General features: G+C 42.3%; 1 protein-coding gene across 1 annotated transcript in view; it reads left to right on the top strand.

The window, feature by feature from the left end:
• The window catches only part of CRIM1 (cysteine rich transmembrane BMP regulator 1), a 192,260-nt gene that overhangs the window by 119,745 nt on the left and 55,567 nt on the right, over positions 1–16,948 (top strand). Inside the window, exon 7 of the mRNA XM_030311318.1 lies at positions 377–574. Within this exon, the coding sequence (XP_030167178.1) occupies positions 377–574 (198 nt within the window). The remainder of the gene's footprint in view (positions 1–376; positions 575–16,948) is intronic.

Genomic DNA, 16,948 nt, shown 5'->3' with positions numbered 1-16,948 from the left:
TATGATTAAACATTAAAGCTGACAACTCAGAAGACCTTGTCAGAGCCTAAAATGGACCTATGTTTTGCAGTCACCAACCCCCAGCTCTGCCCACCGAGTTTTGGAACTTTATGTAGTGGTTAACACCTGCACGTTGGTTTTTACACCACAGATCCCCTGCCCTGTCTGCAGTGTCAGGATGGGTGGACATGAACTCGGTATGACAGCTGCTTTTGCATGTCCCCCCTGGAGACCCCTGATGCAGCCCGAGCTTCTGCTGATCACAGCTGGAAAAGAACTGCTGATGACTAGCACCTGGGAAAAATGTCTCCAGGTGCAGGCAGGGATAAGATTTAGAATGCCCTCCATCTCACTCTGAGCTCACATTTTGATTTAGATCCAGTGTATCCTTTTAATAATCCTGCCGGCTGCTACGCCAGCGGTCAGATCCGCGCTCACGGAGACCGGTGGCGGGAAGACGACTGCACGTTCTGCCAGTGCATCAATGGGGAGCCCCACTGCGTGGCGACAGCCTGCGGGCAGAGCTGCATGAACCCCGTCAAAGTGCCCGGCGAGTGTTGCCCTGTGTGCGAAGGTAAGCCTTGTTGACTCTGCTGAGTCCCTGGCGGATGCCTCCAGTTGGGTCAGCTTCTGCCAGTATGTTCTTGTTTGTTTTTTATTTCCTCGGGCGTAATGTCTACTTCATGCTGTTACCAGTTGCAGATGAATTTTTTTTTCTTTCCCCCTACGGGCCCAAACTAATCATTTGGGGGCAAGTGTTGCAAACTTGCAATGAGGATGGCCTGGTCTCTCTTTTTTTACTGCTGCAAATATGCTTATCTCGATTCTTTACAATATAAGAATATATACATTTCAGTTCAGTTCACTTCAAGCCTAATTAGCCATCCAAAGGTCAATGCAATAAAACAGAATGGGAGATAAGACCCGTGACTCAAGCATAGTGTGTTTGAGTTATGATGCTTCCATGAGCCCAAGAGTCCTGATGGCTAGAAGGAAAGCCTGGAACCATCAAAGGCAACTTGCATTCCTCACTGCCTTCCTTCTGAGCATCCATTCTGCTTCTAGTATCCTGAGGCTTTGACTTCGGTCTTGGCTGCCTGTATTCACTCTTCCTGTTTAATGGAGAGGAGCCCGAGGCATTCTGGGACGGTCTTTCCCCAAACCCTATTCCAGTCCATGGGAAGGTTCTCTGCACCCTTAAGGTAGCTTTAATCCTCTGTCTGTGTCTGTTAGTACAGACAAGAGAGCGAATATTTATACTGACAGATCCAATAGAGAGAATCCATCATTAAGAAGCACATTTGCATAGTAAAATGAACTAAAGTGGATCATGTTGAAGATGGATCCTTCTAGAATTTTTTAAAACAGCTATTAAGGAACTGACAGGTCTTTTCAGAAATTCAGTTAAGTTGACTAAGTCCTGTATCAAGAAGTCTTTTGCTTCTACCCAGATTGTAAGAAACTCAGACTTCAGAGTTTGCCTGACCAGCTTTATTAACCTCCGAGGGCTTAGAATTATAAAGAACTTAAAAATCATACAAACATTTAAGGGGAGGACTCTGGGTCTATTGACATCACCAGTTCCCTCACCATTATTCTGCTCAGAATGCAGCTGCCACACTCCAAAAGTTTATAGCTTCCAGATGACCAGTTTTGTGGAAATCACCCACCCCTCACACATACACTCCTCCCAACCCCTGAAGGCGGTGTTTCAGCACCGGAAAAAGGAGTGGACGGAAATACGTGTGATGGTATATGGTTTGGCTTTGTGAGAAAAGGGCACCTGGCTGAAACAGAGGTGGGAAGATCTTTCCCTGAGAATTTGGGACAGTCCGCTGTTGACTTGAAATCCTTAAGTACATATATGTGCATTGTAGCATTGAGAGAAATTTAAAGCCTAAATATATTAACAAACACTAATCCTTTAACTTCATGAGTCCTGAATTATAAATTGAAAATAAGACTAAAAAGCTTCTTAAACAAAAAAAAAAAAAACAAAAAAAAAATAGGGTCTTTCGTCTAAAAGGAAATGAAGGGAAGACAGACCCTTTTGCATTCATTGGCATACCTACCATAGTGACAGAGAAGGGAAACTGTTAGTGACTGGGAATATCTGTGTGTGTGAAAAGGACTGATTTGTACAACATGTAGATGTTTGGAGAGGGAATGAATGTTAAAGTTTGGTCTCACATCTCTGTGGAGGTGTGATCTAACCTTCCACTGTTTGAGAAAAGAGTGATAGTTTTGGTCAGCTGTTAATTCCAAAAAATTTACTAAGAACTTCTGATTGTCCAAATGCGGCACTGGACACAAAGATAAATAAGAGACAACTCCTCGTTAAGGTCAAAGAAAATATTTTAGGCGGTTTTATACAAAACCAGGAGAAAAGGCATGCCCGTATTTAGGTACTGTGCGGTAAGTACCTGATGTTGTCTAATGCACACGCAACACTGTGCTGAAGGCCACATCATCCTGTTTTAAAGATGAAGAAATTAAGGTTGAGTGGGATTTCGGTAATTCCCTCCAAGGTCAGTTGCCGTTATGTAGCAGTGATGGGATACACAGAAGTCCTGTCAGATTCGGCTACGTTCCATCATTTTTCCCACGCCCCCAGATGTCATCTGTTTACTCACGCCCCTATTGCCACTTTTCTTATTCGTCTCTTTTCATCTCTGGCTCTTGGCCCGATGTCAGGGGGAGTGGGGTGACAGAGGAGGAGGTCATTTGTGGTTTGAAATCTACTCCGGGTGTTTCTGGACCTACCCACCTACCCCCCTCCTACCCCACCCTTTCCCACCTGCCCCCCTCCCCTGCCCTGGTTTGAGGAGCTCGGGCAGGGATGGGGGGCAGGAGAAGGATGCCTTTGACAGTTACAACAGATTTCCTTCCCAGGTCTCATGTCCAGACAGTCTCCTTCCCAGAACTCAGCACCTTGATTTCAAGCTCTAAGCTCTGCTGCCCTCAATTCCTTGGTTTCTCCTTACAGCACTTTTCTCTCTTCATCCAGCCTTCACCATGCTCCATTTTCTAGTCCTCAGAGAACTCGATTGATTATGTTGAGTTTCTTGTTTTTAACTTAAGTAGTGAGTTTCATATAAGATTATGCTTTCTGTCCAGTAACTTTCCTTTTAAGGTGTAGTAGGAAGACAGACAGATTCTTTTTGTTATGGGATCAAAAAAGAGCATGCAACTTTAAGACTGAGTACCAGAAGGTTACATATTAACAATAATAAACTTATAAAATAATATAAGGCAAATGAAACTTATTGCTTAGTTTATAGGACCTGAGAAAGTCTCCGGAACTATTTGAAAACAATTTTTTTCAGCAGCATATTTAAACAGAATTTCAAGTGATCTCAGAATAGCGAAAAGATTAGATGAAATAAGAAAAAGGGAAGGTGTTAATGTGTAATAATCAGCCACGATTACTTGGAGAAACCAGGAACACTGGTATTTATGCAGTTTGTACACAGTAAATTCCTCTGTGCACAATTGCATAACAAATGTTGGCCCTCACCCTATTAGCTACAGTCCCAGGGTACTCAGAGCCTGAAATTAGATGAAAGAGCCCACACAGAGATTGTGGCTTGAGATTCTTTCTAAATAGATTACTGGACTACCACATATGGTGTATTAGGACCTACAGCTGGGACAAACATTGTTGTGACCATTGTTGTTACTGGAGATCCGTATGTTCCAAGTGACAATGCCATGTGCTTGGTTACTCCTGGAGGACAGGGGAACTAGGGCCCTTCAAGACTAGACTGTTACTTGATAGCTAACTCAATTCACAAGTACCTAAGTGCTTTTTAAATTGGCACTTAAGTACTCTCATGATTGAGTCTTACCAAGTTATTGTCAACACCCAATTCAGGTATACAGATAAGCCATCCCATTGTGTGAGTCTGTAACTGACTGTATTCTCAGGTTTTGCTCTGCTGGCTTTTCTCCTCCTTTCCTCTTATTCTTCAATCACATGATTTTAGTTTTCTCGCCCTTGTTAAAGAGCTAGGATAGAAGAGAATGGAATAGCGTATGAAGTTTGCAATGCAATTTAAGCGTACAGATGGAAGATGTGTCCTTATCTCCTTAAAAACTGAAAACAGAAAAGGTGGCAGAGTGAGGGCTTCCTCGGCATCTGGCACCGTTTGTGTCCTCTCATTTATAGCCCTTAATGACAGTGGCTAACATTTCTTGCACACCGACAAAGACAGCCTGTTTTAAGGGCATCTGCTCCTTTGATTCTCACAACTTCCCTCTGCTAGCCCCATCCTAATGTGTCATCACAGAATCCATAGTTAGAGGTCACGTGACTCACCCAAGGTCGTAGAGCTTGAAACTGGCTGGCCAGTGTGTTCCCAGAGCCCTGGCTCTGGACCGCTCAGGAGTGCTGCCTCTGAAACAGCACACGGCGCTCCAGGTCCACGAGTAGCCTGAAAGAGGCTACTCCCCGACGACCCGGGAATTTATCATATTTTGTAAATCCAAAAGACAGCACCTGACACGTAAGTAGGTGCTCAGAAATTGTTAATGAATAAATGATGAGCGAGTGAGGCAGGGAGGGAGCAAGAGCCTGGAGTAGGAAATCAAGCAAACTCCTCTTACAGACCTCCTCCTGAGCTGAGGAAGGAGGAAGACTCTGTGGGCAGACCCTGGTAGAGGTTTCTGTAACCAGAGCCTCACATGCTGACCCTGAGCAGATGAAGAAAGAGCAACGTTAGAATGCTTATATTTGAGGGGCACCTGGGGGGGCTCAGTTAAGCATCTGACTCTTGGCTCCGGCGCAGGTGGTGATCTCACGGTTCATGAGATCAAGCCCTGAATCCGGCTCTGCACTGATAGCACAGAGCCCGCTTGGGATTTTGTCTCCCTCTCCCTCTCCCTCTCACTCTCTGCCCCTCCCCCGCGTGCTCTCTACCTGTCTCTCAAAATAAATAAACTTAAAAAAAAGAATGCCTATGTTTGAAAATACACTTTGAGAGTAGGAAGCAAGAGTGTTAGATGGAGTGTGTTTGGCACACGATGGGCCCAGATGTCTACAGGCGAGCTGGACCCATTAGCTTCAAGTTGACCACACGTCCTCCTGATGAGCACGGAGCTCTCGACTCCCTCCCAGGGCAGCCACAGGGCTCTTTCATCACTGGTTTGTAAACTGTGGTTTATTCCCTCTTCAGTTTAGCCCCTGTGTCCAGAGTCCCACAAGGCTAATGCTCACTGGCAAGTTGAATGTACTGCTTTTAAGACCTGCCTTGTTATTTCACTACGTTTTTTTTTTTAACGTCGCAATTCAATATTGAAAATACTTCAACTTTTTCCCAGTAATATCAGATATAAGTGGTGCCTATGCTGATTCTTAATGTCAGAGGGACCCTAAGGACACAGTACCATTTTCCGTTTAAAAAAAAAAAATCTGTTTTATATTTAAAGGTAAGATAGGTGTTGAGGAGGAAAATTTTGGCTACAAGGTATATATGACATGCACTTGATGACCCAATAAGAAAAATGCAAGAAATGTGAACAGGTATGAATGAGGCCAGCCTGACTGCCCCACCTGATGCAAGAGATAAGAATTTCATTGTTACTTCGAAGTCTTGATGTGGGGCCCAGTCTGCTGTCTCATCTTGGGCTATGGCTGGACCCCACCCAGGTGGCCTCTGTGACCTGAGTGTCCTTCAGGCCCCACGTACACAGTCTCCTGCTGGGAGGATTTGTTGGCTTTGATGACCTGGGGGATTTCAGAGCCAACACCCAGAGTATCACTTATCAAAAATCAGGAACAGCATAGGTAATATTTCATAAGGTAATATTCAACATTATGGCTTAGGTTGCCAGTAAATACATTTCGTCCTTGTGGTTGGGCAAATGGCTAGTTTCTTTCTACTGTTTCTGTTTCTCTGAAACAAGAGCAAATCTGTTTCCTCTCTCAGGATATCAAAGAGTTATCTGTAGCTTATCAAAGCTAGATAATGGGTACATAAGGGTCGGTCCTGTTACTCTGTCTACCTCAGGACTAACAGAAAAAAATCTTTTCCGTAATAAAAACTTAAAATGAGTGCTGTTTGCAGAGTTATTATGTGAAACTGAGCTGAGTTTCAGCCAGACCTAATAATTCTGCTTACCTGGAGTAAGCCAGCTCTTCTAGTGGAAGAATAAGAGATTCCTTTGCATTGATTCTTCCTAATTCTCTGAACTTGGGATAACATGTGATTGAGCCAAACAGTCAACTGTCTTTCTCCCTGGTACCTGGCTTTCTTAGATCTCTTACTTGGGTAATCCTGATCCTACTTGAGACAGTGTTGAAGAGCATTAGGCTTCTCTTGACCTGTGTGGATGGAGTAAGCCACTGCAACGTCAGCTCACCCACCAGAATGCCTGCTGTGTTCCTCTCTAAAGGGCTGGAGGTCAGTGAGCTAGCAGACATAACAGCCTCCTCGTCAATCCTAATTGTATAGGAGCACTATATTCTTTCCCATAAATGCTGATGGTGTCTTTTGAATCAAGCCACCCTTCAAGTGAAATTTCTACTGGGCTGCCAGAAAAGTCTGTACCAGGCACGTATCTGGGTGGGAATTCCTTAAAACGAGAAAAAATGTTTCCAGCCCTGCCCATAATACTTCCTCGCTGAATAGTATCTCAGATGATTAAGCTACTGCTTCTGTGGCACAGAATCAAACATAGTTTGGCTGACCCAAGAGGCAGCGAAGTCAAAGATGCCACAGGGTCACATGATATTAACATTCTGGTACATCAAACAAGGATCAAAACTCAGTTTATGGGTGGTATTGCTTCAGTGCCATATACGATGCTATTATTAGTAGGCCAAGAATAATAAGATACTCATAATATCTCAAAGACCATTAGGCATGCTCTTCCATCCTTTAACTCTTAAGTGTCCTGGAAACTAGTTCCATAAATGGAAATTAAAACATAGCACAGTCTGGGTTGTTGGGGTTTTTTTTTTGTGGGTTTTTTTGTTTTTTTTGTTTTTTTTTTATTGACCAAATAAGGTCGTATGTTGGGTAACAGACGCAGGGAACATGACTGTGTGTTGACCTAGGTAGGTATTTAACCTAAAGCATCAGAAATTTTTCCTGGATGAATTTCATAGTGTTGTGATTTTTTTCTCTGGTAATTTAAAATAGCTTTAGGTATTTCAAATAACATTAGAATGTTATTGTTCGGAGCTGATTGTGAAATGCGTGATTAGAAAAACCTCTGCCTCTGATTTTACAGCTTTTTCAGCAGCCGTAGCTATGAAGCGTTTTCCTGTTGAAGCTCCCTGCCAGGGGCTGTTCTTCACGTCTTCTGCTCTCCGCTTCCCATACCTAAAAGGGCATTATTGTTGGGTGTCTCATCCTTTTCCTGCGTAGATAATAATTGAATCTAATAGTTCAGACTTGGGCCTGCTAATTTTCATCTAATCAACAGAGGCAGGAAAACATAGTCTGGAATGCTAACTATGTGAATGAAAAATATTTAGTCATTCTTGAAATGATAGGAATGTTTTTCCAACAAGCTTAAATAAACACAATCTCTACTGAGACTGTGTTAAACTTTTTTTGGATAAGAGACAACTCTTAGGCAACCAAACAGAAGTTAATGAAGGTTATTAAGAAACATGCCCTTCAGAAAAGGCTCATGGACTTTAAAAAGAAAGATCCCATTTTCTTTATGGTACACAGCCATTGACCCTGATGTAGCAGAATTGGTTTTCTTTTAGCTTTTTATCAGTTGATAGAATTCACCATGTTAAGTAATAATCACATTGTCTAGCTTTTTGGAGATTTTCTGCTGCACTTAACTGTTTACCTCCTTTCTAGGGAATGGATTGGTCTCAACACGCCTGGTTTGTTTGTTTGTTTTTTAACGTTTATTCATTTTTGAGAGACAGAGACAGAGCGTGAGTGGGGGAGAGGCAAAGGGAGGGGGAACACAGAATCCGAAGCAGGCTCCGGGCTCCAAGTGTTGTCAACACAGAGCCCGATGTGGGGCTCAAACCTACAAACAGTGAGATCATGACCTGAGCTGAAGTTGGACGCTTAACTGTGCCACCCAGGCGCCCCCTCGACACACCTGTTTTAAAGCACCTGACAGCACTTTTCATGTGAAAGCTTGTTTGTTAAGACCAATACAAGGTCCAAGGATAGAGTAGTGAGCTTCTTTTTCAATGTAGCAAAATGTACACATCCAAGTGAAGTGCTTTTCCTTTCAGAATAGTTCTGTGGGAAAACTGTACAGTTCCTGCAGAAATATAGTCGCTCAGAATATTTTTGGTACTCCTCTGTTGAAACTGGCATTGGGGCTTGCAGCACAGGCTTTTGAACGTCTTTAGCTTCACAGACCCCTGACTTCAAAGGTTTATCAGACTCTAGGAAATAGTCAGAGTCATTCACGTCTAAGTCTGGTGAGAAAAAGTGGATGATCTACCTGGGTAAAATCATTCAGAGGAAGCAAAAAGTGACAGTAAAATAAAGGCACTTTGTCTTCTATGACATAGTAATTTGCTCTGAAAGCAACTCCAAAGAGAAGTTTCAAATAGAATTTTAACATGAATAGCATTTCAGCACAAGCATATAGCCTCTGAAAGTGAGGGCTTTTAGCAATAACACTTATTTGTAAGTATAACTCCTGGTGTGTTTATTTAAAAAAAAAAATCAATTCACTTACTCCATAGTATTTTTATGACTTCTAGGGGCTAGAAGCATTTATTTAAATGGTCGTATGTTACATTTTTCTGAAGTTACAGGTGCTCCATTCAAACATATTTTCAAATAAATTAGACTAAAATAGTTTCCCTATAGAAATAACTCTTTTAAAAGAGGTAGTGATTCCTACACGATTTAATATGCTAACTCTCTAACTCCACTTCTGATTGGACCATTTTAAACTGTGTCACTGTATGGTCTCAAGTTTATCTTACAAGAACAAAACGATTTCACATTGTTTAATACATGAGAGTTAGCTGTAGAGATCGTGAGTTACCCGGTGAATTAATTGTTCTAGAGGCCCTATTTAGAAGTATTTGCTGTGCTGTGTCTGATTGTTGAAGATAAAATGTCACTCAAGTGTATAAAATGCTGCAATATTATTGTAAAAAAAAAAAAAAAAAAACCCTGCAGGAGTGAAAATGTCTACTAAAAAATTAAAGAATGTCCTCTGGCCATTTGTGGATCTTCCAGGAGAGGTGGCTGCTGAGAGGGCAGGGGTCCAGACCACACCCACATGTTCTCATTTCACCCCCCAGGTACTCCCCATATCCGTCAGCGTGCAGACTGGGAAATCTGTTACCAGGGGACCCAGCACTGCCACATTTCGGTCCAGGGGTCCTACCGTCGGTTGGATCTAAATTCCACTGGCGATAAGCCATAGTGAACGTGGAGTACTTTTTTGAAATTTGGCAGAAATGGGAGATGGTGATGCCTTGTCATGTCACACAGTTTGTTTTTTTTTGAGTTGAATTATTAGCAGTTAGACCAAATTTTTACCTACCGTTTCTAGCTGCAGAATGAATACCTATTTACACATAAAATTTACACAGTACAATTTTATTTACTTTCACGCCTGAGAGCCTAGCTGGATTCATCATGTCTTTTTGAAACGGAAGCCAGTTCACGTGCAGACCACTGGAGACCCCAGCACTTAGCTGGCCACCAGTCGAAAATAAGAGTTAGGGGGCGCCTGGGTGGCGCAGTCGGTTAAACGTCCGACTTCAGCCAGGTCACGATCTTGCAGTCCGTGAGTTTGAGCCCCGCGTCAGGCTCTGGGCTGATGGCTCAGAGCCTGGAGCCTGTTTCCGATTCTGTGTCTCCCTCTCTCTCTGCCCCTCGCCCGTTCATGCTCTGTCTCTCTCTGTCCCAAAAATAAATAAACGTTGAAAAAAAAAAATTAAAAAAAAAAAAAGAAAAGAAAATAAGAGTTAGTACAAAGCTCCAGCTCTTATTTTGCATCACCGCTGTGAAACACAACCAAGAATCCCCACGAAACTTCTCACACCAACACGTACTTGGTCCCTGGGTTTGACTTTTCGCCTTGGCTGCTAGGGCACACTGAGAGCCGAGTCTGTGAGCCATGTGACTCTTCCACCAGGCAGGACCTCGCAGCATGCTCTCTGGGTGCTGACCTCATCCCTGGCTGCAGGAAATTCTTTTCTACGTAAAATTTACCTTGGCCCTCCATTCCTCACTTTAAAAACGTATACATGCTTGATATAACTTGAGGCCGCTTTGGATCTGCTTTGGGATCGGCTAGGTGTATTGAATGCGCGTTTAGGTATGCGGTGCCTGCCATTTGCCTGCGCCTCTGTCTTGCTCTGTGGCCCTGGAGCCATTGGTTTGGACGTCAGTGGGAAGACAAGAGATGGTGTTCTTTTTCATCTCAGTTGGAAAGCTCTTGCCCTGCATGTCCGTTCCCTTTCTAAACCAATTCAGGGAGTCTCTCTTCCATTAAAAATTTTACCGAAAAAAATGCTTAGAGATAATAATAAACAGTTTGGGGCGGCTCTAAGCCTTGCAGATTGAGAAGGATCAGCAAGTTCAGATCTTTTTAAGATCATGACTCTTTCATGCTTTCTGGGAACCAAGTTTTAGAAAGATTCCATGGAGATTTTAGGCCAGATTAATTCAGTAGGGCTGCTCTACAGTCCTGTAAGAGAGACAGTGAGCATGTTACTATTTGAGTGAAACACCCCCAGTGTCATTGTTAAGAAAGTACTGGTTGAACTGTCTCTTACTGTTGACATATGTCTTAGATCACAGTGAGATTGATCAAACGAAGATTTGCTCATCAAAGGCAGCTTTTAGAGATGGGTCTTCTGTACCCTCTTGCAACTTAAAAATGGCAAAACCACTGGCAAAGCTATGCAGATACTCCATATTGTAGTGTAATGAATTTGCCCTCCTCCCCAAGGATCCAGCAAGGCCCCCGTCATGAGAGAGGAAGAACGGGGTCAGCCAGGCGCACAGAACCATTGTCTCAACTCACACTGGATAAGCTGATTATGAAGAGATTTCTGTTCTCTTCGAGACACCATGGACACAGTGAAAATGCGGAACAATGATATCAGACTGCTACTCAGCAAACGTGAAAGGCGCCAGTGGCCGGTCACTAACACGCTCCAAAGCTTACCAGACCATATGAAAGGATGTCATGGACCGACCCACATCCCAGATGCTTTTCATGTTATCGCTGGAGATAGAAAATGATGCTTAAGTTACAATGGTCAGGGTTCAGAATGCCAAACCAGTTGTCGCACCATTTATCAGCCAAACATTTAAGGCCTGCAAAAGGGCACATAATGCATTTACTCAGCCATCATCTGAGACCAGTTCTAGCTCCAAGCAGGCAGGATAGTCATTAACAACAGTAATTATAGCAACATGTAATAACCATGTATCCCTTAGAGTTTGTTGTCCCCTCCTTGTGATCTTATTTGAGCCTCGCAGTGATATCGTGAGGTTGGAGTAATTAATGGATATTCCCATTTTATAGAAGCCCAGAGAGGTTCAGCATCGCATGTAAGGTAATGAGAGCACAGGGACTCATGCTAAATCTCCTGACTGCAAGTCCACGCCCTTGGCATTGCTTCTCCTTAGACCCCATCGTGAGAAGGGAGAGGGTGAGGAAAGTAAGATGGTGAATATGAAAGGACTCGACCATGATGGCTCAGACTCAGAAGCCATTCTTGCTCCTGTCTCTGTTCTCAGTGCTGAGACCCAATGACTATGATTCTGACCTGTTGTGGCCTGGCCTTTGACCCTGTTTCTTTTCCTGAGCCTCTGTCTGGTTCAGGAATTTTGACATTGCTCTGTGACCTCCAGGAAAGCCTGTTGCCGCTGCCCAGGGATATGCACCCTCCCCCCCACCCCAGAGGGCGTGCGAGCCACTCCCCAGCTGTCTCTGTACCCAGGCCTGCCCAGCCTCGTTCCTGTCCAGGCACTGGGCCCTGACCAGTGGCACTGACGTCCCCACGGAGTAAAATAAATAGGCTCCTCAGCCCCCTCCAGGTGCCAGGCACTGGGATGACATCATCAGTGCCCTTGTGCGTTCAGCTTTGGACTTGTCTCTTTTCTCCCTCTGACTCTTGCTGAGCCCTTCGTCCCCTGCTAGTTGTGTTGCTGAATTGAGTGCGTGCCCAGCTCTTTTCAGGACTATTTTAGTAGCACTTCATTCATTTGGCACCATCAGTGAATTGAGGTAGTCACAGACGTGAATCCTCCAGCAAAGCGAAATTTGGGGTGTCAGATTTTATGTTAAGAATTTTGAAGGGAGACCTACAATGCTTTGTATACCTGTGTGCCTTCTCAAGCCAAAGGTACAGGTCATAATTTAACCTATTTTAGGCAATGGAGTATCATCACTGGGTGTCTCAGACTGCTTGGGTTTGGGGATTTTCACTCTGGTTTCACTATTATTAGAGTGTCTGGTTCACAGCAGCATTCTGGTCTAGCTTGCTGCTTGAGAGAAGCTCATTTATTGAGTACCTGTGTAAGGGACCAGCACAGCCATGAGGATCCTAAGGAACTTCCTGTCCAGTCCTCCAAAAGGTAGGAGGAAATTAGAGATTCAGCTTGTTAAGGACAATCTTGAGTGGGAGCCCTTCTTCCTCAAAAAAATGTGCTCTGACTTTCAGTGCCCAGATGTCTTTTTTTCTTTTTATTCATTCATTTAGCACGACTGTAGGCCAAGTTCTGTGCTTGGTGCTAAGGTTATAAGCCATGAATAAACCGTTGCTCCTAATGCAGGGACCTTTCCTCTCTGGTCCTTGGCCATTTCCCAGAGGGTTGGGTTAAGATACCAAAATTCTGACCGCCTGACACACCCAAGTTCAATATAGCTCTTAAAATGTGTGTATACACACACATATACAAGTGTATTTACAAATGTCACATGTTATTTCTGGTTAAAGATTACCAAGATACGTTCTCTAGGAAAATGAACAATAAAAGTAATATGATAATAAAATATAAGACTAGTATAAAAGATCCAAATTATTCTTGGAATCCAATCATTTTACGAGCTCTCTCAAGTTGAATTCCTGGAAAAAGATAGCCCGCTCTGTTTAAATTTTTTTTTTTGATTTGTCTTTTGTGGTCTTTTAATAATAACCTCAGAATCATACTACTGTCTTTTCCTATTAAACATGAGATTGACAAAGGAAGAAAAATATCTCCAACAGCTCCTGGCTCTGTTCTCAGTGCTGAGACACTGAGAAAAAGCATACAAAGTTAATAAATAGGTCTAAAGTAAATATATGGTCCCTTCTCTATCTGACCTTAAAATAATATGAATCTTGGGAACATTTTCACACCCTTCATTTTAAAATAAAGAAACTGCTTTGTGATAAGTACTTTAGAAATTACAAGGATGTAGGTGTTGTTATGAGAAATATATACAAAAGAAAAAAGGATCACTAAGTATGTAGTGGCTGAAAGAATTTGAAAACTCCAGTTGTAGATTTTTTTCCATGACTTAATGAGATTTTCCTAAATACACATTCATACCCCATGGAAATCCCCACCTTCCAGATGAGGGAATTTTTGTATCCTCAATCTTTTTCTTCTTCTTGTCTACATTAATAGTTTCCCCTGCAGCTTCATTTGGGAAAATTTCATCTTTACTGTACTTCTCTTCCCAGGCAGTAATTATGTTGACAATTTGGTGATTTATTGGACTGGTATTCTGACTGTGGTCACCTTTGAAAAGCGACTGTGGTTAACAGAATGACATATGAAGACACAGCAAAACAGATAAGCTATCTCCTTTGGTTCTGTCTTGTCCAACTTTATCTCCAGTTTTATGGCCCTGGCCAGGCCAACAGCAACTGGTAGGCTATAGGAGACCTGACATATTTAGCCTTAGAAAGTGAGCGAAGCTTTGGAATTTTCCCACATTCATTAGATATTCACATGGCTTAACCAAGTCCAGCCCCAAATAAGTAAATAATTAAATTAATTTGAAAAAATCTTAAGGAAGAGAATACCTGAAGTAGGTCTGCAAAGATAACTTAATTGTTCATCTTTGCCTCACAACTGAATAAGCAGGCTTGTGAATTTATAGACAAGAGCCATGTAACATTATGCAAGCCATTATTAAAGTCCAAAAGGAAAGGTAAATAAGAGACAGGAATAAACCTCATTTGTTTTGTTACTTCTACTTGAAAATTTTAGCTTACTAAAGAAATGTTAGAATGAATCTACCTTAAAAAAAAAAAAAAAAACCTACTTTTTCTAGAAATTTGCCTGTATTGACGTTTTTCCAGAAAGACTTCTCTTAGCACGTGCGCACACCCACATGTATGCATTCATGTGTTCGCGGCAATCAAGGGTGCTGGCAGACAGCTTCTGCCTGCAGCCAGGCGCCCCCAGACCTGCCTCGCACCCGGACTGCAGCAGGGTGGGGCAGGACTCCTAGAGAAGATTGAAATCTGCAGCTAGAGCTAATGACCCCGTGTCCAAGGCGGTGCTTCCGACAGACCCAGAAGGGATGGCTCTGCTTGTCTTCCACAAGTGTCCTTCTTCGGTCACCCACCCGCCCAGACTCAAGAGCTACTAATTGGCTGTCAGCCTTCCCAGGGTTGCTAATCAGAAAGAGTGCTTCACACCTTTCTCAATGGAGATAATTAGTATTATTTGCGGGAGATAAACAGCTCGTAGTAATCAAGGTAATGAGAAGAGCCTTGTATGCATTATTTCAAAACCAGAAGTTCAGTGGAGTAATACAGATTAGACACCAAGTTAAAAGCATCTATTAACATTTTCATTTAACCTATAGCTGCTCGAAACAGAACAAACTAGTGATTATATAAATTATTTCAGGAGCAAATTCACATGATTATTACACGTTTTAAAATAACGGAAGGCCAAAATACATTCTTTTGTTGTTGTTGTCCCAAATATGTTAAACTATCTGACAGGACGAAAGGACTGATATTAAAACTTTATATCAACATCTTACAAGGTTAAATTGGTTTCATCTTCTTCCTTTGTGGAGGATTTTCTGTAAAATAAAATAACAAAAAGCAAAAAAGTAGAGAGTATAGATTTGCTTAACACATTTGTATCTCCTGAATAATCAAATATAATTATTTTACAGTCTAGTACTATGGCCTAGGAGTTAAAATAATGATTTTATTTTAACTTTGTACTCTTGATCGGATTAACTATGACCACAGTGCCTTACCATGTCCACTGAGTAGATAAAATTGCTCCTAAGAAATACTTGAACATCGATGTCAAATATTGCTGGTGTTCTTCAGAAACCTAGTTTGTGAGGCTCTCGGAATCTCAAAAAAATATGAATGTTTTCCTGGAAATATTTTTACTAGTAAAGGACTTTGTTGGGCTTCCTGAGATATGAAAGATAGCTATTCCTAAATTTTAAATAAATGTAAAATTAAAAAGCAGTATGTGTTTATGTTCCTGCATATTATAGGTTTCCTTCCAGAATTTTGTTCTCTAAGACTTAGGATAAGAATTGGTGACTGAGCATCTGGACTCCTGACACAACCCCAAGGGTTCTTGTAAAAATAGCTCTTCTGGACAGTGTGAGGTACTCTGAAAATCATTGAGGAAAACAGGCTGAGGAGAGCAGCGACCCCCACTCAGATGCGGGGTCGGAAACAGCAAGCAAACTGGATGTAGATGTAACAAACACCCATTTTTGTTCTTTATTGCTTCTAGGCTCAGAAAATATTTCTAGAATTCTTCTCCACAAAGAAGCTGTTCCAGGGTTCCCTTTAGAAATAGTTGTAGCCAAAGACAATGAATTCCTGCTGTTTCAAGCCTTCTTCCTTTGGAGGACATTAAGGTATTTCTTTAATTCCTCAGCTGATTCAATACAAGATGAGATGGAATTTCAGGCTGATCCTGTAAGCAGTACTTCACTGAACTTCCCCTTGCCAGATACCCACGTTTGTGCAAGTGTTTTCTCATTCTCCTCAGTGAGGAGACCCAAGACCATTGCTCTCCTGTGAAAGGGGCCCACTAACACATCTCCGCCCAATGGGTTTGAAGGGGGACAGTTTTCTTTGCTCCACGTGACAGGCATCATTTACCATGATGCATCAGTGTCTCCAAAAGTCTTAGCAAGACTCTGTTCAACAGATAATCCCCAAACCTGCTGAGGGTACAGCATCGCCATCATCCTTCTAGAAAGGCACGTACGTTCTGGACTATCACTTCAATACCGTATCCCATGTCATATAAGAGCATAGACACGCAGGATTTACATGAGAATCTTCTGGTCTTGGGGCCAAGACTCATCAGGATATCCTCCATATTGAGAACACTGTTGCTCAGAGAAACTGGGAGGTAATAGCAGTTCCTGATACACATAGTTAAAGATGCTCTAACAAGCCACATGCACGTTTCCCAAACCTCACTAACACCTCCTCGAGCTTCTTGATGTATATGGATTAGCAACAATCATGCTATGATACCACAATTCTAGATTCTTTAAAATTCCCTCTTCCCACACCAAGAACTTCCTTGGATAGGAACTTTGCAAACAATCTTGCCCTGTAAGGACTGTAAATGTAACGTTGATTTTAAACGCTCTAATTCAGGATGGTATCCCATGGGTCTCACTTTGGGTTCATTATTTGGAATAAGAAATTGAATTGCAGTAGTCTTTCTTTCTCAAAACACTGCTCTGGTGTTAGTAATAGGACCACTTCAGAGATTACATGTGAGTGTATTGGACTGACTGAGAGAAAACTCTCAGATCCGTTTATGGTGATAGCAGACTTTTTGCTAGTTAACTTGTAGTTGCATATTCCTGTTGTGACATTGTTCTTACAGAACTCTAGTATAGAGAGGGCCCACAGGGTAGGACACTAGGCACTAAAATGTTGAGAGAATGATGGAAGGTAATAGAACGGTAATGCATGACTTCAGACGAAATGTTAGACAGCTAGTTGTCTACGCATGTGTCTCTTACAGATCACCATTTC

This window comes from Lynx canadensis, chromosome A3 (assembly GCF_007474595.2).
Source record: "Lynx canadensis isolate LIC74 chromosome A3, mLynCan4.pri.v2, whole genome shotgun sequence".
Taxonomy (NCBI): Eukaryota; Metazoa; Chordata; class Mammalia; order Carnivora; family Felidae; genus Lynx; species Lynx canadensis.
This window is presented reverse-complemented; position numbering and strand designations above follow the sequence as displayed.